The sequence below is a fragment of the Malaclemys terrapin genome, chromosome 1 (genome assembly GCF_027887155.1).
Source record: "Malaclemys terrapin pileata isolate rMalTer1 chromosome 1, rMalTer1.hap1, whole genome shotgun sequence".
NCBI lineage: Eukaryota > Metazoa > Chordata > Testudines > Emydidae > Malaclemys > Malaclemys terrapin.
This window is the reverse complement of record NC_071505.1, coordinates 304,177,448-304,201,394: the sequence shown is the minus strand read 5'-3', so window position 1 is coordinate 304,201,394 and position 23,947 is coordinate 304,177,448. Positions and strand designations below refer to the sequence as shown.

Sequence of the window (23,947 nt, the reverse complement as noted above, 5' to 3'; positions counted from 1 at the left end):
CGGCCTGAGCTGTTCATCCCGGCACGCCGGGCAGCAGCGGGGGGGGAAGAGCTCCAGACTGCCGGAGGCGATCTGCGAATGCAGGGAGGGAGGGAAAGAATGATCTCTGCTGCAGGGGAGAGGAGGAGGGGCTCTCTCTGGCTGTCGGAGCCCCATGTAAGTGGCACCATCCAGCCGGCTGCCCTGTTAGCCGGGAGCGCTCTGCAAGGGGGGGGGGGGGGCGGGAGTCCGGACATTTACAAATTCCCCCCGGACGCTATTTTTAGCTCAAAAAGCCGGACATGTCAGGGGGAATCCGGATGAATGGTAACCTAGATAATCCATCTTCCCCAGAGGTCTCTGCTCCTCTTCTGCTGTATTGAGTGTGAAGGGAACTTTCTGTGGGGGTAAGTAGTGGGCCATGGGTGCCCTTTAGCACCACCTTCTGGTGGAACATGGCACTGCAGGCACTTCCTACTTCAAATTCTCCTCACGCAGGTGTTTTCTCTGAGATTCATATGGCTCAGTCTTCTTATCTGGGTCACTCTCAGTCTCTTTTCAGGGTAACAGTAGTCCCAAACAGACAAAAGGTTCTTTCCACCTTGCTTTGGACTCCACTGGAGTCCTTCTCACAGTCCGGGCTACCTTCCTGGCTCTGGGATAGAGCCCAGACTCCCATACTCTTTCAAGACCCTACTCTAAGGCCTTCTACAGAAATCCATCTTGCTCCCTGAGGTTCCTCACTGCTCTGCCATAAAGCACTGGTTTCCCTGGAGTACCCACCTGACTGATAATGGCTCAGGACCTTCCACAGAAGCCTGCTTACTCCCCAGACAGATCTCTCACTGCTCTTCTATAAGGCCCAGCTTTTCATTAAACTATCACCTGACCCCCCAGTTAGTCCTGGCCCCACAGACAGAGAAACAATTAATTAATTAAGGCACAGGTGAGGCTGGCTCCATCTCCTGGTCTGCTGGTCCCAATGCATCTGGAATGTTGCTGTTGGCCTCCCTGATGTTAATTAGTCTGGCAGGACCAATGACCTCTGTCCAATTAGCTGTGTTAACTGGATCCATGAGGGCTCAGTGTGCCCTTTATCAGATCAGCTACCCCTTGCTCAGATTCCTGACACTTCCTCTCCTTCCCAAATGACATAGGAATTAGAGCTGGTTGAAAAAATTTTGATTGAATTTTTTATCAAAATTTGCAGATTCATTGAAATCAGAACATTTCACAGAGACATTTCAATTTTGACAAACATTTGGAATAAAATTAAATTAAAAAACTGAGTTGTTTTGACTTTACCACTTCGTTTTATTCCAAATTTAGAATTTCATTCTGAGTTTCCTGTTTCATTTCATCTTGTTGAAAAATTCCATTACAATGTAGTGTGTCAGTCACTCTTGTCACATGTTGCCCTGTGTGTTCCTTCATTGGGTGAGTGCACATTGTTTAACCTTTGTTCAGCTTACCCATGAGAAGTTCCAGTGTGAGTTGTTGCAGCAGGACTGTGTACTTTGTTTGCTTGAAGTTACAGACTGATGCATCTGATTCTTTAGTGAAAAAAATGTAGACGACTGAGGACTGTCAGGATAGAATTCCTCTGGCATAGTAGGTACTGTCCGACTTGCCCCTGTAGCTGCTGGCTGCTGGCATGACTCTTGTGTGAGACAGTAATTATTCAATGATTTATTTCACCTCAGGAAGCCTGCCTGCCTTCATTCCTCCATCATCCTTTCCCCCAATCCTGCAAGATAAAAAGAGGAATTTTAAAGCAGCAATAGTTTGAGGGACAAAAACATTTTCAGAAGCTGCACGCAAGCAGTGGTGAACTTGTGCCATCCCTCTCAGAATGCCTCTCTTAAAACTTTTTCAGTGGAATTAATAGATTGTAGTGTGAGGCTGCTCAGAAGCAGCGTTCTTCCATGGAGCAGTTCAGGGTTAGGAAAAAGAAAGATGACTTCTGGCTTGCTCAGTGGAGAAAGGGTTGTTTAAACTCTGCAACATGAACCACAGGGAGTGAAGGGAGGGAAACCAGAATCTCATAAGGAACAGGAATTGGCAGAATCCTCTTTGCCCCAGGCAGACAGCTCCTCTGAAAAGGAATATTTCCCTGAGGCACAATTGACCAGGCTGGTGGACGTGGCAATACTAGGAGGTGGAGGAGGTTAGTGTATCTCCAGTTAGTTTGGCCTGAGGTTGCAGGTTCTGATCTAGAGGCTGACCCCCAGCAAGCTATGAACAGAGACCCATTAGCTTCCTCTTAAGCTTAGCTCCACTGCTCCCATTCATTAATTTCTGGAAAGGATGGGGTTTTAGTCACAGCTCCCAGATGGGAGGACAATCTCTGACTCCATCTCTGCCGGACGTGGTTTTTGGTGGGAACAGTAGAGGGGAAGGCACTGCGCCCACTCAGCATGTAACTTAGCAGCAACTGTCACCAGCTACAATCCCCCAAATCTCTCCTGAACAGACATCCTAAACAGACATCCTCCTGGGTTTGCAAACACTTCAAAGTTGATCCTGGAGAAAGTATCAGTGCCATTTGCCAATTATGTAGACATAGGGTCAGACAGGGCTGTCACCACAAAGGCTGGGCACATCAGGCATGCTGGCACACATGGAACTCAATCACAGAGCGCACATACTGAAACAGGTTGGCTTCAGAGAAAAACAGCCAGGCACTGGATCTTCTATGGAGCAGAGGCTGGCACAACCAGTGAATTCCATGATTTTGACAGCTTAGCAGAGAGTGTTTAGAAGGGGCAAAAATATGATCGCAGCCACCCTAGGGTTGTGACACTGGCTACAGATGCGTGAGGATGTTGGCTGTGGACATATTTCCTTTCTCCCATGTGGAGGATGAGGGCTGCAGACACCTTATGGCTGCAGCTGTCTGCAGATGGCAGAACCTCAGGGCTGGCACAACCCATTAGGTGACCTAGGCAGTCGCCTAGGGCGCTGCGATTTGGGGGGTGGCGACCGTGGCGGTATTTCCGCGGCGGGATCTTCTGCTGCCTCGGGGGCGGGGGGGAGGGCGGCACCTTCCGCCACCTAGGAAAAGCTGGTGGCGCTCCTGCAGAACCTTAGACACTCCTCTTTTCCTAAAAATGCAGTTCCAGGTCTGTGTATTGCTGTGAGAAGTGCAGTAGGGTTGACTGGGTAACTGAAGGTGGAAGGGCGCATCTGCCCATAGACATGTGTATCAGTGGTCAGAGTGCATGACTGTTTATGATCATTTGGGTGAGCAGCAGCAGAGAGATTAGCAACAGCACTTGCAATATGTATACCCTCAGTTGACAGCCCACCATGCTTTGCATGTGGGGCTTTGAAAAACAGCACACCTCTGGAAACATCTTAAATAAGCTGTGCTGTCACCAAGTGGCTAAAGCCCCTGGACCTGTCTGCTGGGTTTCTGGCAATGGACAATGGAGTAGACATCACAAAGGCAGAGTGTGATGGTTGCTTCCAGCTTGTCCCTTGTCTTGCTCACTGCCTCAGTCTCTCTGTGAGGAAATTCCTAGGAGGGGTGGGATACAGGGTTGCAGATGCTGCTGTCAATGGCCAGGAAGCTCTGTGGTCATTTCAGCTAGACCTGTGCAGTGCACCACAAACTTAGCTACAGGAGTCACTCAAACTGCCACTCCCAGGCCAGGAGCTTGGGGGCCGGGCAGGATGGTCCCACAGGCCGGATGTGGCCCGTGGGCCGTAGTTTGCTGACCCCTGTTTTACAGGATGGAAAGTCTGTATGAGCAGAGAAAAGCAATGGTAGAATTCCACATCTGTGGGCCCAGGAAAGTACAGATGAACACCAGCCTCCAAACTTCACCCACCCACTGGGTCCTCATGAAGAAGTTAACCAACCTCCTTTGACATTTTGAGACCACAGGGATGCAGGGATTAAACAAGTAATTCCCTTGCTGTGCCTGCTGGAGAGAGAACTGAGACACATGTTCCAGAAACTGAGTGGGGAAACCCTGGTGGGAGTCATGTGGTCTTTTCTTCTGGAAAATCACCATCTCTTAGCTGGGAGAAGGAGCATAACTGGATAGCAACATATCTAGACTGCTGATTCAAAGGACTATGGCTTCCTTCCTCTCATCAGAGAACAGGGAGGCAGGCATACTTCAGGTGGAAAAACAGCTTCTGCTGCCACCCATGCTGCCGTGGCATCACTGATAATTGTTGTGTTAGTTACCCAATGTAGCTTTTAACTATTCTACATGTGCTGCAGTCACACTTCTGACTGTAATGTAGTCACACCCTGAAAGACATGGTGGTTAATGTCATTGATGGGGTGATTCAAGACACTGTCACAACCAGGAGGCAACACTAGCAGTGGGCAGTACGACACGGATTCTGCCAAGGGAGAGAGCAAAAGGTCGTCGTCCTCCTTTTGGCAGAGGTTGGGGGACTTTGGAATGGTCACATTGCTTCTTCCCACCTTAAGGAGCAGGAGCCCGATGCTGCTTCAGCAGAGAGGATGGTGGAGGAATATTTACAAGATATGATGCTGGTGCCCCTGACTCAGACTCTCTTCATTATTGGCAGCTAAGGAAGGATGTATGGCCAGCATTGCATTAGCTGGCTGTTGCCCACTTCTCCTGCCTCCCATCAAATCTGTACTTGGAGCACCGCTTTAGTGCAGCAGGCCCTACAGTCTCCAACAGGTGCATGTGTCTCTTGACAGGGAATGTCATAGGCCTACTCAGAGTCATCGAGATTAAGGCCAGAAGGGACCACTGGATCATCTAAAGTCTCATCTGCACATCAGAGGCCCCTAGTGGGGTCCTTGGTGCCTCCACAGTACCTCTGGGTGTCTCCTTTGCAGGTGGAACCAGAGACACTGGTTCCAGAGTCTTTCCCCTGTGCACTTGGGAGCCCCTTTCACAGTGGTGGCGGGCAGCCACCTTTGATTGCCCTGTCACTACTGCAAAGTTCTCCCATATACTTGAGCATCACCTTGTGGAGTGGCAAGAGGCTCCCTCCTCTTCAGCTTCCCCCTCCACACCACTCTTCCCTCCATCTCTGCTATAGGGAGGTTTTATTTATTTATTTATCTCACTTTTATTTACATCTCTCAGTCACTAGTACTCCTATCCTCCTCTGGCCCCTCCCTGCCTGGACTAAGTGATGCAGTGAAAATTCCAATCAAACTAGCTGCTACTGGATTTTTTTGTTCTGGTTGAAAAAGGTTGAAATGTTTCATTTCAACATGAAACGTGGGGCTAAACAACAGGGATGGAGAAGAGCTATTTAAACTAAAAGACAACTGCTGGCACAAGAATAAATGGGTATAAAGTGGCCATGAATAATTTTAAGATGGAAATTAGAAGGATGTATCTACCATCAAAGAAGTGAGTTTCTAGAACAACCTTTCAATAGAAGTAGTGGGGGCAAAGAACCTAATTGGTTTTAAAATGGAGCTTGATACATTTGAATGGGATTATATGATGGGGTTGCCTGGCCCCTCCAATCCCCACCCCGATCCCAGCACCAGTGGGGGGTCCCAGCTGTGTGCCACCCCCTTCCCCACCCCCCAAGCAGCTGGGCTGCCCTCCCCCAGCACCTGGTATTTTTAGTAAAAGTCATGAACAGGTCATGGGTTGTGAATTCTTGTTTACTGCCTGTGACCTGTCCATGACTTTTACTAAAAATACCCGTCACTAAAACGTAGCCTTAATTATAAACCACATGTCTGATTTTTCAAAAGTGCTGAGCACCTCTATCTCTCATTGAGTTTAGTGGCATGGGTGGATACGCAGCACCTCTAAACATCAACCAATTATTCTAAGAATAGTTTCCATCTCCTAAAACAATATCAGCTTCCATTCAGAGCCTATGAAACACTACTCAGGCTAAATAAACTGGCAACCTAAACAAGGCTTGGTGATGGGGAAATGGCTAACTAGCTTTTGGTTTTATTTGTATGTGATGGGAGTGTCTTCAAATCTGTATGCTTTGGAATCAAATCTAAAAAAAAAAAATTGCAGTCATACAGCCAACAAATAATTTGTCCTGCCCTACTGTATGCACTTCTAGATTTGGATGAAAACTGTTCCAAAATAAGGTCAAACTTTACTACAGTTTCTTTTCTTGGCTGTTCAAGCTGTTATTGCAGTATAGTGGTGCAACACTAATATGCTTCTGCTGGATTAATAATTAAAAAAAACTGGAAAGTACTTGCACTTCAGGAAAACTAATAACTCTAGGAGCGACTCCTACACCTGCTCTTTGAAAACTTGGCTTCCTCGTTTCAACTACATTAAAAAAGACATGGTAGTTTAATGATCACAACATTTCTACAAGTCCTTTGTATACAAACAGAAGAATCCATGTTGTCATCATACATATATACAATACAAACATCAGCGTTTACAAAGTAGGGACTGTATGATCTTTATTTTTTGCTGTTTAACCATAGTCAATAAAGACAATGTAAAGTACTTTGCTTAGGAAGTAAAAATCAAATGCACAACTATAAAATGGGGAATAACTTGCTAGGCAGTAATATTGCAGAAAAGGTTCTGGGGATCATTGTGGATCACATATTGCATATGAGCCAACAATGTAATTCAGGTTCAAAAAAGGCAAATACCATTCTGAGTTGTATTTATGGGAGTGGTGTATCTAAGACACGGGAGATAATTGTTTCACTCTACTTGGCACTGGTGAGGCCTCAGCTGGAATACTGGGTCTGGTTTTGAGTGGTCCACACTTCAAGAAAAATTTGGACAAATTGGAGACCAGTGGAGAGCAAAAAAAGGATACAAGATTTAGAAAACAAGATCTATGAGGGCATGTTAAAAAAACAACTGGGCATGTTTAGTCATGAGAAAAGAAGACTGAGAGGATATCTGATAAGTCTTCAGATATGGTAAGGGCTCTTATAAAGAAGACGGTGATCAGCTCGCCATGTCTAATGAAGGTAGGGCAAAAAGTAATGGGCTTAGTCTGCAGTTAGGGATATTTAGGTTAAATATTAGGAAAACATTTCTAAGGCTAGCAAAGTGTTGGAATAAGTTACCAAGGGAGGTTGTGGAATCTCGGTCATTGGGGGGTTTATAAAAACAGGTGCTGGGTTCTTCAGGGACTAGAACTCTGATCTGTGTAGTGGGAAGAGCCAACACCTCCATGCTTCAGCCTGGGGTGGTTGGGAGATAGGCTCCAGGCAGCCCCGGTTTTTGGCCATGGGGTTTTAGTTCAGGCTCCAACCCCTGGCCACGTGGCGGCAGGCTCCAGTCCCAGTCTCTAGCCCAACCCCGGTGGCAGCTGCTGGTCCCAGGCACCGATCCCCGACCCCAGCAGCAGCCACTGGCCCTGGGCACCAATCCTCTGCCATGTGCTCTGACCCCGGGTGCCGACTTGTAGTCCCAGCCACGCGGCAGCAGGAGCCAGCTCCTGGCGCTGATCGCCACCCCTCCATTGCCCCCAGCCCACATCTATCCCACCATGTCCCCCACTGCCTTCATCTCCAACTCCCCACCCCGTCCAGGGCTTAATTTGTCCTGGCACTTGCTGAAAAAAGTGATATTAACAAACATACAAATATCACTTTTCACAGTAATATTTTTATTGAGTCTGCAAAAAACCCCAAACCCCTGCATAAAGAAATGACAATGATTTGGATGTGTACATGTGCTATTTATTTGTTTTTCCTAAAGTTAATCAAGTATTTTAGGAAACAGGGTCAATGTGACCACCAGCAAGAGTTGTTGACTGCACTCTGAGGCCACTAAAAATGTGTTGCGAGAACCCTGTCATAGGCTGAAATATGTTCACATAAAACACTCATCAAATACCAAACATACTTGTAAATATCTAATTCTGGTCTCCAATATTTGCAATTAGAAGAAGGGGCTACATTTTGTTTGGTAATTGTTTGTTGCAAAGTAGTTCACCTTGTTCTAATAAAGAAGTAGACCAAGAGATATTTATGGCAAGTAATAGGAGAGAGAGGCTCCTTTATATACTTTATATTAGCAGTTTCCAAATATGAAGAAATAGCTTAGCTTTCTAACAGCCATATCTGTCCCTTATACTATGCTAGGGCTGTCATCTTCTCCTGGGAGGAAATGTTGTGTCAGCTCAGAGATTGTATAGATAAAACCTACTTCACTCTGGGTCTAAAGATGGCACATGGAATGAGATGTGTTGTACATTATGTTGTAACTTTTGATTCACATCCTTCCTTTTGATGGTAAGGAAAAATACAGATTACATTTTTCTTCTTCTTGGTACAAGGTATTTTCTGACTAATCATATACCAATATTTTCCAAGCCATAGTGATAATGATATGCATTTCAAAAGGGCTTCTGAGCTAGGATTGGATAACAAATTTTTTTTGGAGGTATATCTAATGTACTTACAGTAATCAAAATCCTTTTCATGTCTTTTCCAGTTATCTTTTTTCTTTGTATTGCTAAAAGAATTTTGGTAACACTTTACTATGCAGAGTTTCATTAACATGCAGATAGAGAGCTAATACAGATACAGTAACTCCTCACTTAACGTCCTCCCGCTTAATGTTGCTTCGAAGTTACGTCACTGCTCCATTAGGGAACATACTTGTTTAAAGTTGTGCAATGCTCCCTTATAACATCATTTGGCTGACTTTACAAGGGAGCATTGCACAAGTTCCGCTTCTCTGTGTCCTCCTCCTCCCTTCCTTCCTCCCTCCCAGCACTTCCCCTCCCAGAATCGCGGCCATAAGGATGGTGCTGTGCTGTGCAGAGCCACCTGCACACCCCCTGCACCAAACAGGAGCTGCCCCAGGTAAGTGCTCTGCACCTCCTGCCTGCCCCAGCCCTGAGCCTCCTCCAGCACCCCACCCTGAGTGCCCTCCCGCACCCTAACTCCCTCACAGAGCTCGAACCCCCACCCTGAGCGCCCTCCCACACCCTAACTCCCTCCCAGACCCTGCACCCCGAGCCCCAGGGGTATCTCCCCACTACAGTACAGTACTGTACAGTATATAATGTCTTTTATCTGCCCCAAAATAATTTCCTTGGAACCTAACCCCCTGCATTTACATTAAATCTTATGGGAAAATTGGATTAGTTTAACATTGTTTCACTTAAAGTTGCATTTTTCAGGACCATAACTACAACGTTAAGTGAGGAGTTACTGTAGGTCACTTGGGCATGGCAAGCAGTTTATTTGTGAAATGAATAGCGCACAGTTCTTGGTTCAGAAAACACCATTAAAATTGATACAACATGGTGTTTCTCAACCTTTTTGTGCTGGTGACCCCCTTTGGACTTTAAAAAAAATCGTGGAAATAGTGGACCCCTCCCCCGCCCCACAATAGAAAAAAAAAATTGCAACCCCATCTCCCCTTAAGTTCGGGATTCTGGGTTTCAGCCCTCTCTGGCGCTGAGCTGAAACATGTAAATCAGCTTCATGGGGCCCCTGTGGCATGGGGACCCAGGGAATTGCTTTTTCCTACCCCCTAATGCTGGCCCTGCTTGTGACTCCCCTAAACCTGTCCCACGTCCCCCCCGGGGGTTGCTTTCCCCAGGTTGAGAAACACTGGTCTAGAATAAGCATGGTCCTGGGAGTCAGGAGGCCCTAAACTCTTATTCTGGATTTGCCACTAGTAAAAACATAAGGATAATCCTAGAGATTGACACCAAGATTGCACAGAATGATATGTATTGCCAATGCCAAACCTTAGGAGGTCTCGGTTATTTGGGGCAGGAATCCTGGGGAATAGGCAGGCTGGTATATACTCAAAATTAATTTAAGAATATATATCTCATAACTCTGCTGAACTCTGTGATGGAGTGTGATATGGCTGTATAAAATTATGAAATATGTTTTATACCCATGTTGAAATATTGGCACCGTGGCTGCATTAGTTTGGATTTGCCCAGGGACACCGTTATGCTGCATTCCAGACAGATGCTCTGCTGGGGAAAGGGAGTTGACACCTCATTGGAAGGCCATCATTGAGAGCCATCAAAACTGAAGCTGGGGGTATTGATTTTCAACAACTGGCCTACCCATGGAACAATGGGCTTTCTACACAGGGGCCCACAGAGGGGTTGGGAGGCAAACATGAGAGGTGGATATGGAATTTCAAAGTTTGAATATGTGGTTCAGAGACAGGTGTCAATTTAAGAGTCGTGTCCTGTTTTGTGCCAGGGGTCTGACCATCGCTATGTGTAAGTAGGAGAGTGTGTCTAGTGCAGTCCTACAGGGGTCAGTCCTGAGTCCAGTACTGCTCAATATTTTCATTAATGACTTGGATAATGGAATAGAGAATATGCTTATAAAATTTGCAGATGATACCAAGGTATGGGGAGTTTTGCAAGGCCTTTGGAAGATGGGATTAAAATTCAAAACAACCTCGACAAATTGGAGAATTGGTCTGAATTCAACCAGAAGAAATTCTAGAAAGACAAGTGCAGAGTACTTCACTTAGGACAGAAAAATCAAATGCACAACTACAAAATGGGAAATAACTAGCTAGGTGAAAAAGATATAGGGGTTATAGTGGGTCACAAATTGAATGAGTCAACAGTGTGATGCAGTTGCAAAAAAGTCTAATATCATTCTGGAATATATTAACGGATGTTGTGTGTAAGACAAGGGAGGTAATTATCCCACTGTACTCGGCATTAGTGAGGCCTCAGCTGGAGTAGAGTGTTCAGTTCTCGGCACCACAGATGTGGATAAGATTGGAGAGAGTCCATAAGAAAGCAACCAAAATGATAAAACATTTAGAAAACCTGATCTATGAGGAAAGGTTAATAAAATTGGGCATGTTTAGTTTTGAGAAAAGTAGACTGGGGCAGGGGGACCTGACAAGTCTTCAAATATGTTAGGGGCTGTTATAAAGAGGACTATGATCAATTGTTCTCTATGTCCACTGAAGGTAGGATAAGAAGTAATGGGCTGAATCTGCAGCAAAGAGATTTAGATTAAATATTAGGAAAAACTGGCAGGAGAGGGAGAGAGAGGACAGGAGGGGCTCTTCCATACCTGAAACACTATGAACCCCAGGTGCACAAGAAGGGGTGAGCTGAGATTAAGGGAGGGTGTGTCTCAGGGCTTTTGTTATTTTCAAAGAGCTGTAACTCTCAGCTACTTTAAGAGTAAAGTGACTGTGGTTAAGAAATTCCCCTGCTAACTCCATATTCCTTGCTGCCCTGCCATGTTATCCCTGGAGGAATTAAACTACTAAGCTCAGAGTGCCCTCAGCGTAAGTGGGGTGCTGAGGGAGTGTTTGAAAGTAACTGGAGGGCTCAGGAGAGCTCAGAGGTTTCAGGGTCTAGGGTGGCTGGATGGAATGTTTCACATCCCTCAGAAAGGTATCAGACTAGAGGCTTGAACCTAAGAGTGAGCCTTAGAGTCCAAGAGCAAGAAATGGTGACTAGACTACATCCAGACTCAGGTGGCTTGAAAGCATGTGGAACCCAGTGATTGGGTCCACTTGCAACAGACTGGTGACTGTATAGTGGGTCAGGGGGCCAGTTTGTAACAAGTCCATTTTAGTGAGGTACCTCCTTTCAAAATATAAAAGGTATGATCACTGCACATTCCAGATCAGCCCAAGCTCATGCCAAGTTGAGCAACCAGCTCAAAAATGCCTAGGCAAACCTGGCTCAGTAGAAGTATCAGTTAATACAAGTAAATAGTGGATTTTGGTAGTCTTAATTGCATTCAACCATGAACGGAATTGCATGAACCATAGGTTAGTTTTTGCTTGCCATTGCTACACTATCAGGAGTTGAGATGTCAAATAAGGACAAAGGAACAGATAGACATTTACTACCAGCTGTCTCTGCTCTGTCACTGGCCTCCTGCAGCTTTATCTCCAGAAGTCTTTAATTACAGAAATTCCCAAGTTCCGTACACCAAACTATACCCAAATACCCCAGTAATGTTGATTGGCACTCCGTCCATTATCATTAGAATGAATGTATGGTATGTTATTTTCTGTGTTAGGATTTTTTGCCACAAAAGCAGTCTCATTCCTTTTATCCAGGCAAACTGCGGAAGGCAGGCATTTGTTGTATAAATGCGACTTTGCAAAATTTTACTGGCTGGCCATTGTTGTACTTTCTTTTTCACCAGTGGTGAACTGTACAGTGCCTCTTTCTCCTCTTTACTATGAAGAAAGGATTGAGCTGTGAGAAGTCCCCTCGTCTTTGGCTTTGTTTTGGGATAGGTGGATATGAAGATGCAGGATGACAGGCACTGACTTTTGTTTTTGCTGGTACCTCCTCTCTGCCCCTTCCCCCCACCCCCCATGAAGGTGGTGGGCTGGGCCTGGGGGGGAAGAGGCTGAGCGAGGCTGGAGGCTGGGCCTCGGAGTGGAGTGTGGACAGGGCCTGGAGGAGAAGAGGCTGAGTGGGAACTGGTCCTCGGGGAGAAGAGGCCAAGCAGGGATGGGGCCTCAGGGTGGGGGCAGGGCCTTGGGGGGAAGAGGCCATGTGGGGGTGGGGCCTTGGGGCAGAACACAAGTGGAGTTGGGGGCGAGGCCACAGTCCAGATGCTGGGGCCCACAAAAGATTAATCTGACCCTGTGGGTTCAGACCACTTCCTATTTTTTCCTGTGAGTGCTTGAGCCCCGGAGCACCCCTGGAGTTGGCACCTATCTGAAGGAGGCATCTGTTTTGCTCCCTTAGAGGGAAAGGATCAGGACATATTGGGCCAATCCCTGTATAACCTTGGAGGAGACAGCATGTACAGGGATACAAGCGTTTTGAACATGGATCGTGAAATGGGTCTTGGTTGACATAGAGAAGTCATGTATCTTTGGGAGCATGGATGGTGAGTGTCTCCAGGTGTCAGGTCAGGGATATGGGGTGGGAGGCATGAGTCACATGGGGAGAATAGATACCACTATTATGAGGAAACATAGGGGGATTTATGGAGGAGATAGTACAAAGGGAAAGTGTCTGCGACAGAGTGGGTCATCTGACCAGGGGCTTCCTTGCTCAGATGCTGGTGTCTTCAGATGGGGAGGGAGGGTGACTTTGAAGCTGGCTGTCAGCAGCATACATTCAAACATTCCATAGAGTAGCACCTAATGATGCATATCTGATACCTCATAGTATTTTATAAATCATATTTATAGTCATGGTCACAAGAAGATATTCATGCTGTGCGTGATGCTGGTAAGCTAAGTGCCAGCTCTGGCCAAGGCCGCAGTTGCTAGCTTAAGAACTGACAAACTCACAGCTGTAAGCCAGGCCAGCTTGCTTGTGTGTTAGTATAATTCAAAGTAGATGTTAAAATGTATAAGAATGTGTTTAGAGTTTAAACTTCATGAAAAACTGGGGAAATGTTGCGTGCATTGTTTTCGCTTATCTGTGCCCTGTTACAATGTAATAGCAAACATTTGCATTGTATATACCCCTGTAACTAAGTAACCCATCAAATGAGAAAGAAACCTTGTGTAATGCAAATGAAGAACTTTAACAGGAAAGTGCTAATTCCTGTGAATGGAAAGCATATGATCATTGTGTGTGAGGTCAAAGTCTCTAAGTACATTTCTCTCTCCCCATCATGAAAGAAAGGACACATGTCAGCTTAGTTTCTGTGAAAAGAAACTATAAATATGGACACATGAAAAAATCTTTTGTTTGGATTCTAACAGGCAAAATAACGGAAAAGAAGATGGAGATCCCTGGAGTTACTCTGAGTAGCCCTAAAAGACTTTTGGGAAACTGGCAGATTACATCTCTGCTACCTTTTGAAATTATAGACTAGTGGTTCTTAATCTATTTAAATTGTGGGCTGCCTATGCAGCTCTCTGTGTTATGTGGGCTGCATCTACACAATACATATACTATCTGTAGGGCTCTGAGGATGTCATATGGGCCGCAGCTGTGTGCTCATTGGGCCACGAGCGGCCCGGGGGCTACAGCTTGAGAACCACTGTTATAGACTGGGATTCACATGTACATATATTTTTACCTGCTTTAACCTCTCAATAACTCTCATTTGTTTTTCTTAGCTAATAAACCTTTAGTTAGTTTACTGTAGAATTGGCTCCAAGCATTATCTTTGGTGTGAGATCTAGAATGCAAATCAACCCAGGTGAGTGACTGGTCCATTTGGGACTGGATGTAACCTGAATATTGCGTCTGATGAAGTGGGCATTCACCCACGAAAGCTTATGCTCCAATACTTCTGTTAGTCTTAAAGGTGCCACAGGACCCTCTGTTGCTGAATATTTTGTGATTTTTGGTGTAAGTGACCATTTATCACATAGTCTATCTTGCCTGGGTGGCAAAATAGACTGGAGAGCCCAAAGGAACTGTGTGGAACTCCGTGGTAAGACTGTTATAGTGATCCAGGAGTTCACATTTGTTACTGGGTTGGGGAAATCTAATTATAGAACATACCACCAGTTTGGGGTGTCTGCCCAGGTTTTGATAGTCTTCCCTGAGGTAGTTAGCAACTCCAGACAGCGTGACACCATGATATTTTCTTCTTTTGTCGGCAGGATGGCAAAATTGTCTTGTGTCTCTGCAATTCAGATATCATGTCTGTACTGTGAGGTTTTGAAGTAGAATTACTATTTCTCAATTTTCACTTCTCTCACAATCCATTGTACGTATATAAACTGTACAACTATATCTTTGCTATTTTTAATTATTGGTACAATACTAATAACTGAAAACACACATGAAGTCCGTTATTATCCATAACTTTAACTGTCCGTTTAGTTCTAATTGCTTTTTTGCTTAGCATTGAGAATTAAGATTTTGTAAGAACTGTAAAAGTAAACCCTAACCCTAACCCTCAGTAGTTAATCATGTTTTTTAAATTTGTCATCTCTATTGCCATAAAAGATAATCTAACATTTAAACAATTAGTTCTTAATAAAACTGGCATTTCATTGCAACTGGAAGCTGTGAATGATAATTCTGTTAAAATGAAACTGTGAGAAGCAATTATGAATGCATCAGTGATACATTTATCAGGATGGAGGTGCAAGGCCTTCTGTATCATTTAACTCCTGAGGAAGGGCTGGAAACAGTGGCTATACATGGATGTCTCTGCATTTCCTGAATATTGTAGAATGGGGCTCCTACTTGGCTCTGAATAGGTTGGTGCAGAGAGAGTGAATGTGTGGGTGTGTCTCTGTGTGTGTTTGGGAGCTGGGCCAGAGTTGAGATGTGTGGGTTATGTTGGGGTTATGAGATTCCTGACCATCTGGATTTAGTAGCCTTAAACCCACTTATAATGGGTGTGAAGGGGCACTTGCTTCTCTTCCTGCCCATGTCTATCCTTTTTCCAAATCCTCTTGATTCTATGCATAGTGTTAAATCAGATGATTCAGAATCTGTTTGAAAACTCCAGTTATTTTGAACAACAAGAAAAGTCAGGTTTAATTTATTCATTCATTTATAAATTAAAGAAATAAAAGATTTTAAAGGATTGTATATAGGACAGAGATGGCAGAGTTTTGAAGTCATCTCTTGACTACCAGTCCCAGCTCTAATTGCTAAATGTATGACCTCCAGATTTTTTTCCACATTTCCAGATAAGAAGTGCCCATAGCTTTTTTCTAGTTTTGCCTTACTTTGTAACTGTCTAAAAATGTAATAATGTAATTTTTGACAATTTCTACACACCCAATCTAAAACAGTAATAAACAAGCTAAGACTCCTGTAATGTAAAATATAATCTGAAACATGTTTTTTCAAATACATTTTAAAATGTGCTCTTACTTTTTAACTATTTGAAATCTCATGATGCCAATAATACTGTAAGATGTAATTTGTTACCAATTTAATAAAATTTAAAACCAGCAAAACTTTAAAAAGTAATGATATCAAACAAAATGGGCTTTCTCTTTTATATATGTGTTCAAACCAAAGCCTAAGTTTCATTCATACCAGTAGGTAAGTACAAAGCCAGGTTTCCTTGTAAAATTAAAACACTATTTTTCAAAAGATCAGAAAAACCAGCATTATATTCAGTGCATGGAATATATACCATATTAAGCAGATCTTGCTGCTTTTCCAAAACAAGCTCTTCTTGGATCAGTGTAATATTATCTACTCTGATTAGGATAATAGAAGTTAGCAATCATAAATCACTGAGAAGGGAATAAGACTTAGCCTAGGGATGTGAGGATAAAGCATTGCTAGTCAAATCTGAACATTAGTGGTTGAATATGCTATTGCATTTCTGTTATTCAAGACAGAATTTCAGATGCATTCATTATAATCTTTCTTCTCAACAGGCCCACGCCAAAGTCTGGCATCTCTACAATGATCATTTTCGTCCAACTCAAGGAGGCCAAGTGTCCATTGCCCTCAGCTCCCACTGGATAAAACCTCAAGCTATGACTGAACAAGACATACAAGAATGTCAAAAATCCCTTGACTTTGTGTTGGGCTGGTTTGCTAAACCCATATTTATTGATGGTGACTACCCTCAGAGCATGAAGAGTAACCTCTCATCTCTGCTGCCTGAATTCAGTGATGCAGAGAAGAAGTATATCAAGGGAACAGCTGACTTTTTTGCTCTTTCTTTTGGAGCAACACTGAGTTTCCAGCTCTTGGACTCTCAGATGAAATTCCATCAGTTGGAATCACTAAGCCTGAGGCAGCTCCTTTATTGGATAAGCCGTGAATATAACAAGCCCAAAATATTCATTGTGGAGAACAGCTGGTTTGTCTCTGGTAGCACCAAGCGAGATGATGCCAAGTATATTTATTATCTCAAGAAGTTCATTATGGAAACTTTAAAAGGTAGCTCTGTTGACAAATTAATATTATTCTCCTGACAAAACGTATGGAAAATATCCGACTAAAGCTCATTAAACAAATGCTCCAAAACTTAATTTTGGTCTTGAACATTTATCTAGACTTTCACTATGAAATGAGACTTCAAATCAGTTAGTTAGGTTCATTTTTATCAGTTGTTGACAAGTGCCTTTTAATGAGTGTTGTATGGATGGGATTTTGTTGGTCTGGTCCTGCTCTCCTTGAAGCCAATGGCAAAACTTCAATTGATTTCAGTAAGAGCAAGTGCACACCCTGTGTGAACATTGCTGTTTTTATAGTCATCAATGGGATTTGCTTGGAATCATTACAGGAAAACTCCAGTGATGAGTTTTAATATGTTAGCTGAAGTGTGTGTGTGTTTTCACACACACACACACACACACACACACATCGGATAATAAAAAATTTGGATAATCCAGAGAATGGGCAAAGAGCTTTCTTACCATTATTTTAAGATGCAGAGTTGCTTTTAAACTAGCTGACCCTTCCTGGAAAAGCATTAAAACATACCATCCTTTATTTACAGCGTACACGAACTGTTACGTCTAGTAAAGAGATCCAGTTTCTAAAAATGCCAAAATGATAGTTTTAAGTTGCAATAACAGCAATACTATACTTTTTTGAGTTGCTTGAGTTTATTATTTCTGCATTTTTAAAAACTGGTACTGTATTCTTTACTAGAAGTAACCGTTTGTGTACGCTGTAAATAAATAAGGAGGCTACATTTTAATGCTTTGTAATGATCCTGTGTGTGTGCTGGTTGTTTGCTTAATATGGAGAGCCAGATAATGAAGGCTCGGATATATGGGGCTCTCCTGTAGTTTTGGAGCCTGATTCTGTTCTTACAGCAGTGTAATTCTGTGGACTTCAGTGGAACTAAACCTGATTTACACTGGTCTGAGAATCAGGCCTTTGAAGTTTTAAATAAAATTCTTTTAACTAATTTTTTTTTTACCAATTGTTAACCTAGATTTAAAAAAATGACCCCCCCCCCCAACTTACTTTATAACATTGACACATCCCATTTCTAATACTTCTTTAATGGCAAAGTACTGTAGATTCTTTCAGTCCGGCTTGTCAACAACAACTTATTGGGATGACTGTTCCCTGTTTCCTCCTTAATAATTATTTTTATTATACTGTACTTCTTATTACTACAAAACATGTTATAATTGGTTTATTTCTCTGTTATCTGCTTCAAGGGTTTTTAAAATAGTAGCTGAATTAAACTATTCATTCAGTTTAAATAGCTTTCATGTTACAATGGAATTTTCCTTTAATGGTTTAGTGAAGATGATTTCCATTTGCCTCTCAACCGGGATAAAAGATCCTGGAATTGCTACATTTGTTTCAGCTGCTGTTCCAAACACCTCACTCTTACAGCTAAACTAAAAGTTGAATTAACATGCAAACCAATGTTGTATCTGAAGTCTGGGGGATAGTATATACCATAGTTATTAATTATTGCATATACAATATGTTAGAGGTGTGTGTGGAGTTATATGGAAACTACATAGTCATATTCTTGTTAACAAAAAGGTGTTATTTATTTATTCAATTTAATAAAATTATTGATATATATACATAGATCTGCACTCTGAGTGTGACTAGGGCTTACTGGCAACATATTAAATTATAGACTATATTTTCCCTTTCAATTTGCCACTCGGTCACCAAGAAGTTCATAATAAATAACAAGAACTACTATTATTTTGGAATGCCAAAAATGTGCTAAGCCCTTTACAGAAACAAGTAAAGATATGGTTCCTGCCCTGAAGATGGGGAGAAGTATGAAGGAAGATAAAAGTAATATCAATAAGTCATGTGGTTACTTGATAAGGCATGTGCACTACTTGATGGTTACATTGTATTTGAGACTTTTTTCCTGCTTCAAAATTTTTTTAACTCACTTCTCATAGAGAACATGGCACAAGTCAGCAAACTTTTAAGGAGGGATTTTAGGAGAATTTTTGGTGAGCCCGAAAAGCAATGTGGAAACTCTCCCTGCTGACTTGCAGCAGGAGTGTAATGCTAGTCTAAGAGAAATTTTTGCTGATGCTAGTTAACAATTTGAATCCATCCTGACTTTTACTCTCTGAGAACAGCAAATGTTGTGTGAATGTGGAGGGCTTTTTTAAAAAAAATCAATGTTTTGAACTAATCTTTAGGGAAAGAAATATTCCAGTTTCTTTGCGAGTTTATCATGGCAAATTAAAGAGACTGCTGAATTCAGCTCTTTTATAATTCCATTTGTTTAATTGGTTCAAACGGTACTACATCAAGAATCAGTTTGGCCCTTCATATCTAATTGTAATGAGATACATTAATAAAACTAGGAAATATGAACACTTTGACATTTGATTGTGTAAAACGTTGGCAGTGTAACTAGGCTGGGTAATGTTAAGTTCAATATGTATCCAATTTGTGTTTACATACGGTGGTGAGTGATAAAGCTAAATTGTGCTGGATACTGATACAGGCCCCAGTTTAACAAAGCACTTTAAAATGTGCTTAAATGCTTTGCTAAATAGGAATGGATTTAAGTATGTGCTTAAAATTAAACACACACTTAAGGGCTTTGTTGAATCGGGACCCTCTCTAAGCACATTTTGCTGATTCTAAGTGTTTAATATCTATAGAAATGCAAACCATTTGTAAACCTCAGATTAAATCACAGAGTGGAACTTGTCACAACAATAATAATGCTGGTATGACCCTTACATCTGTAACAGGCCTTCAACCTACTTTAGGGTTAATAAACGCCAGATATTTATTCCAGAAAATGGTATTCTCATAACAGATATGAGGGGGTCTGTAAAATCAAATGAGTAAAGTCTCATTAGCATTATCACTACCATCCGCATTGCCTGGATAGTTAATGCAAATCCCTAAGAACACCAAAAAGTTGTGTTAAATTTTTCAGGATAATTTCTTCAGGGTAACTTTTTTGTTTCTATATAACTTCTTGGATGTAAACTGTAAGAGTTGGATCCAAAGCCCATTGAAGTCAATTGAAGGACTTCCACTGAATGGAATTTGAATCAAGCCTTAAGACATTTATTTATCCTCCTACATTGTTCTAATGCTCAAATACTAAAATCGTTTTTTAAATGGTATACTCTATCTGGAAAAAATGAGCAATATGAGGTCATCTTGCTTTTTTTCCTCTCAGCCATCAGATATGATGAAGTTGATGTCTTTGGGTACACCGTTTGGTCCCTCATGGATGGCTTTGAATGGCATAGAGGATACAGCATTAGACGTGGATTATTTTATGTTGATTTTCAAAGCCACGACAAGAAGTTTTTGCCAAAGTCTTCAGCTTTGTTCTACCAAAAGCTAATTGAGAGAAATGGCTTCCCGCCTTTACCTGAGAATCAACCCATAGATGGGAAGTTTCCCTGTGACTTTGCTTGGGGAATTGTTGATAACTACGTTCAGGTAAGTCTGATGACAGTCAATAGATGCTCCAACCAAATTGTTCTTTAAGTATATAATAATTGTATTGTGCAAGTATATAATCATTTTTACTTGGGTGATATAAGATCTGTTACCATAATGATGTAGTGGGAGCACCAATTTATTAAAGCTGCACATTTTACAGAATATCTTCCCAGCTTTCACCAGGCATCCTAAATGTGACCATGAAAGCGGATCCAAATTTAAATATCATAAATAACAGATTTTCTAAAAACAAACACCACATAAACAAAAAACAGAAAATGTGATCTAATGTCCATCTTCCTAGAACACTTATTATGTGTTAAGTTAACAAAAATACGTCCTTTTTCAAATGCATTTTGGAAGATAATTATCTACTAAGTTCATCACTTCCACACAAAGATACTAATATATGAAAATGGCAAATATTGCAAGTGGCATTTTTATCTCCATAGTTTTAACAGCAGCATATTTGGTTGTTATGATCCAAATCTATTCCTTTTAATGGCAAGAAATTTGTTTAAATATACCCTTGTATTTGGAAATGTTAAAAGTCACGAAACCATCATTACTCATGTTTTCTAAAAGCCATTCCTAATTAGAGCTGGGTGAATTTTTTTTTTTTTTTTTTTTGCCATTAGGATTTTACAGAAAAATGCATTTTTCAGGGCTGTGAAACTATTTGCAAATCTGGGTCAAATCTGGTGAATAGTTTGCCCCCCATCCCACCACCCCAAAAATGGAAAAAAAATAAAAAAAGTTAAAATATTTTGGTTTAATCATATTGAATCATTTCACTTTAACTTTTTGTTTCAAAACGGAGTCTTGTTTTCAAATTTGCCCAATTAGAAAACCACACCTGAAAAATGACAAAAACAAATTGAAAAAACAAAAATAAATTGTTTAAAGTCAATCTAAGAGGTTTTTGTGGGGGGTGTCAGGGGGTTGGATTTTTTTTTTTTGGTTAGCCCCCAAACTGAAAACTCTGTTATTTGCTCGGTTCTGTTCCTAATGTGTTCATGTTTTCTGCAAGTGCACTACAGCATCATTGTTATTATTGGTATTATGTGCTAAAAAAAAAAAAGAAGCAGAAAGTGTACAGGAAAGTACCTCTGTATCAGGAATGGACAATTCTGCTGTGCTCCTCATTTGCCAGGCAGTGCAGTGTTGTCTCTGCCTCTGCTGCATCACTGCCCCCTTGTAGCAACCAATCTGAGACCCTCTTCTTAGTTTTCAGTTTTTTTTTTCTCCAGCTAGATCTGTTAACTCTGACAACCCTTCACGATTAAAACCTTTGTTTCACTTGCAAAAATTATAGACAGGTTGTGGTCTCTTTGAAAATATGACTGTATAATTCTCAGATTCTGTTTGGTCTGTAGGGCTCCTGCAGCCACAATAAAGATGTAATGTAAAATTCAGCTCTCAGATTGGATCCAAGAGCAAAATTTTTAATTTAGATTTTCCACAAAGACAGAAATTTTCTGAAGGCTGGAGCAGGGATGCTGGAACAATTTTTATCGTGGGGGTGCTGAGAGCCATTGAACCAACTGTAAATCCTGTACATAATGGAAACCCCTTCAAGCCAGGGGGTGCAGCACCCCTAGTTCCAGCACCTATGAGCTGGAGCATAGGTTTGGGGTTTTTTTGGTTTTGTTTCATACCCTAAAAGTAAGCTCTAACTTCACACTATTGAGAAACATTGCAACCTCCTTATCTGATGCATTGATTTTTAAGAAAATTCAGCAATCATTGTCCTTCTGGTCCTAAATAAGTTGAGACTGGAAATGGCACTACTACCTTTGGGATCAATAACAGCTGTAAAGTTACTGAGTCTGTTAGTTCAAGACACTTAAAAGAACCCTTAAAACTCTGGATATTTTCACTTCAAAAGGATATTCAAACATTTTGTGCTGTAAGGCTGAGGTAGAATGATTTGTAGATGCATCATAGTGGAAAAACATTTCTGACAGCATTCCCACAATATTAGTGGAAATGCATGCTTTAGTAATCTACAAGGGACAATTCTCCAGAAAAGCAATTTCCCTCTGACATGCTGTTTTTTATTGCTTTCCTCTGTAAGCACAACACTGACCTCTCCAGAGAAAACAGCAAGTGATCTGCAGCTGCTCTGCACAATCTACAGTCTCAGTTACAGGCTCAACAGTGGGTTTAGGTTGACCCTGCTTTTGAAACAAAAGGTCCGACAGGGAAACTTATGCTCAGAGGGTTAATCTAAGAAGAAAAATAGTGGACATAGGTAGATGTATATGTAGGAACTGTGTCTTATAGTTTGGGTCTTTCCTTTGAAGGTAAACTGGACTAGGAATGTTGGTGTCACTAGGCATCACCCTAGGTAACTCGGGGGGTTGGAAGACCACGAGAGTCGATGAAGCCCCCCGGCACTAGGCCAAAGTAAACCAAAGCCCCTCCATGTTAAACTTTACTAACCTCACAGGCCAGCAGCTGGGAAGCGGTAGTACTAAGGCCTGCATGCTTCTGGCTGAAAGGCAAGATAACAGATCAAAGGGAAAAGGACAAGATAACAGTTCAAAAAGAGTTACTAACAAGCTAAACTTATAGCCGCCAAAATGACTTAACTGCTTAAATGTAACTGCTGTAGGAGAAGGGAGGGGGAGGGGAGGAAGGGGAAGAGCTTAGCTAAAGTAAAGTATAAAAAGAGAAAAACTGCTTATGTTGGCGAGCTTGATTTGAGACATGCTGGTCTCCTAGTGCCTATTCAGAGCTCTTGAATAAACTTTGTCTGCTTCTCCACCCTGGTGTGTTCATTGGCGCGAAACACACCGGGCAACGAACCCCGCTGTTGCCCCCTTGGGCCCTCTGTGCCGGCAACAGGAAGGAGAAAAAAATAATACACATAATAAAACCTTCTAAGAAACTCTTTCCCTCCCTTTAGAGTCCTTTTTATGATCATGGTATTTATTAAAAAATGAAGATGTGATGCTGTAAGACTCTCATTGATTTCAGTGGGTAATGCAGGTGTTCCCCAGCTCTGAGGCCCAAAAGATTTGTGGAAAATTTGCTTATTATTGGAGTGATGCACATTGGCATAACTCTGATATCAGACAAAAATATGACTCAGAAATCAACAGCATGCTATTTTAACCAATTTAATGTTGTAAAAGTGAAGGAACTTTTTAGTTCAATATGCTAGTGCAGTTAAAGGACATTTCTTTAGCAAGAAGCAAAATTCTTACCCGTCAATTGTATTCATGCTGAAAATCAGGCTCAGAGACACATTTCTCTTTTAGCACAGGTTCAAATAAGGAAACTGTTTAATTCTTCTTCATGTTTCATTTATTATTTATTTTGTTCCACCTTACAGGAAAAAGGAAGGCTTATTTATGGTAATGTATAGTGTACAAATAGCCCTAAAATATAGCCTTTTAATCTTTAAAGAAATTATTTTGAAAAATAAGTACAGACTTTGCTGTATTATCCTTCTCTGGATTTGCTTTTTTGTCCCTGAGCAGCCCCTGATTTCTCTCTCAGAACTGAGCATTGTAGGGAGAGTGTAAACAGAAGGCATACGCTAGTACATTGCTTTTTATAAGTCCGGTGAAGGTGCTACATGTATTTGGCATTTTCTGGACCTCACAATATTAAGATGCATTCATTCATATGAGTCAGAGATGGCATCAGAGATGTATGAGGGAGATGCTAAAAGGGAAAATGTGTTCATCTTAGGAGGCAGCATCAATTAAAAGAAATATTCTACTTGTGATTATCTTTTAATAAACCTTGTCTGATG

The 23,947-nt window shown here is 41.8% G+C and overlaps 1 protein-coding gene across 2 annotated transcripts in view; it reads left to right on the top strand.

The window, feature by feature from the left end:
• The window catches only part of KL (klotho), a 56,040-nt gene that overhangs the window by 15,239 nt on the left and 16,854 nt on the right, over window positions 1-23,947 (top strand). For both annotated transcript variants that reach the window (XM_054015322.1, XM_054015321.1), the window contains exons 2-3: window positions 16,191-16,701; window positions 19,910-20,178. In XM_054015322.1, the coding sequence (XP_053871297.1) occupies window positions 16,191-16,701; window positions 19,910-20,178 (780 nt within the window). The remainder of the gene's footprint in view (window positions 1-16,190; window positions 16,702-19,909; window positions 20,179-23,947) is intronic.